Source organism: Orycteropus afer, unplaced genomic scaffold (assembly GCF_000298275.1).
Source record: "Orycteropus afer afer isolate SDZICR_OR568_19922 unplaced genomic scaffold, OryAfe1.0 scaffold00029, whole genome shotgun sequence".
Lineage (NCBI taxonomy): Eukaryota > Metazoa > Chordata > Mammalia > Tubulidentata > Orycteropodidae > Orycteropus > Orycteropus afer.
The window spans coordinates 11,062,964-11,063,570 of NW_006921616.1; the positions used below are offsets into that span (position 1 = coordinate 11,062,964).

At 41.8% G+C, this 607-nt stretch overlaps 1 protein-coding gene across 1 annotated transcript in view; it reads right to left on the minus strand.

The window, feature by feature from the left end:
- NEDD4L (NEDD4 like E3 ubiquitin protein ligase) overlaps window positions 1-607 on the minus strand; it is an 82,180-nt gene that overhangs the window by 64,075 nt on the left and 17,498 nt on the right. Inside the window, exon 5 of the mRNA XM_007935550.1 lies at window positions 441-573. Coding sequence (XP_007933741.1) covers window positions 441-573 — 133 coding nt within the window. The remainder of the gene's footprint in view (window positions 1-440; window positions 574-607) is intronic.

Consider the following 607-nt stretch of genomic DNA (forward strand, 5'->3'; position numbering starts at 1 on the left):
AAATTTATAAATATCTTTATCTGTTCAAATTTGCATTTTCTCAATAATGAGTATCTTTCCAGATGTCACACCACCACGGTAAAAACCTGTATTTGAGACCCGAACAAGTTACAAGGTTCACTCAATTGCTGAAATATGCAATTGAGTTGCCAAATAATGAGATAAAGTTTGATCCTAGGGAAAAATATAGAGTGAACATATCTTAAGATTTCTATAGTTTCTATGCTGAAAATCTCATTCCCCTTTACATGATATAGAGACACATGTACTTGTCAAATATGGCATTTACAAGCACTTTCTAAATTAATTAACATCCAGATGAAAGTCCATTAGCTGTAAGAACTTGTTCTTTCCTGTCTAAGCAAGGTTTACTGAGGTTTACAATAGGAAATCATCCTGGAAGGCCTGGAAAACCTGGAAGCAGCCCAGTGACTTCGTACCTCAGGGACCTCTCCACCCTCGGTGGGCTCGGGCTCCAAGTCTTCACTGATGTGCCTGCGGGAACGGAACCGCCGGTGGGCAGCCTCCTGGTTTATCTGCCGGATGTTGTTGTCAGACTCAGAAGACACATCCCTGGGCGGCATGCAGCGAGTCGGAATTGATGAGA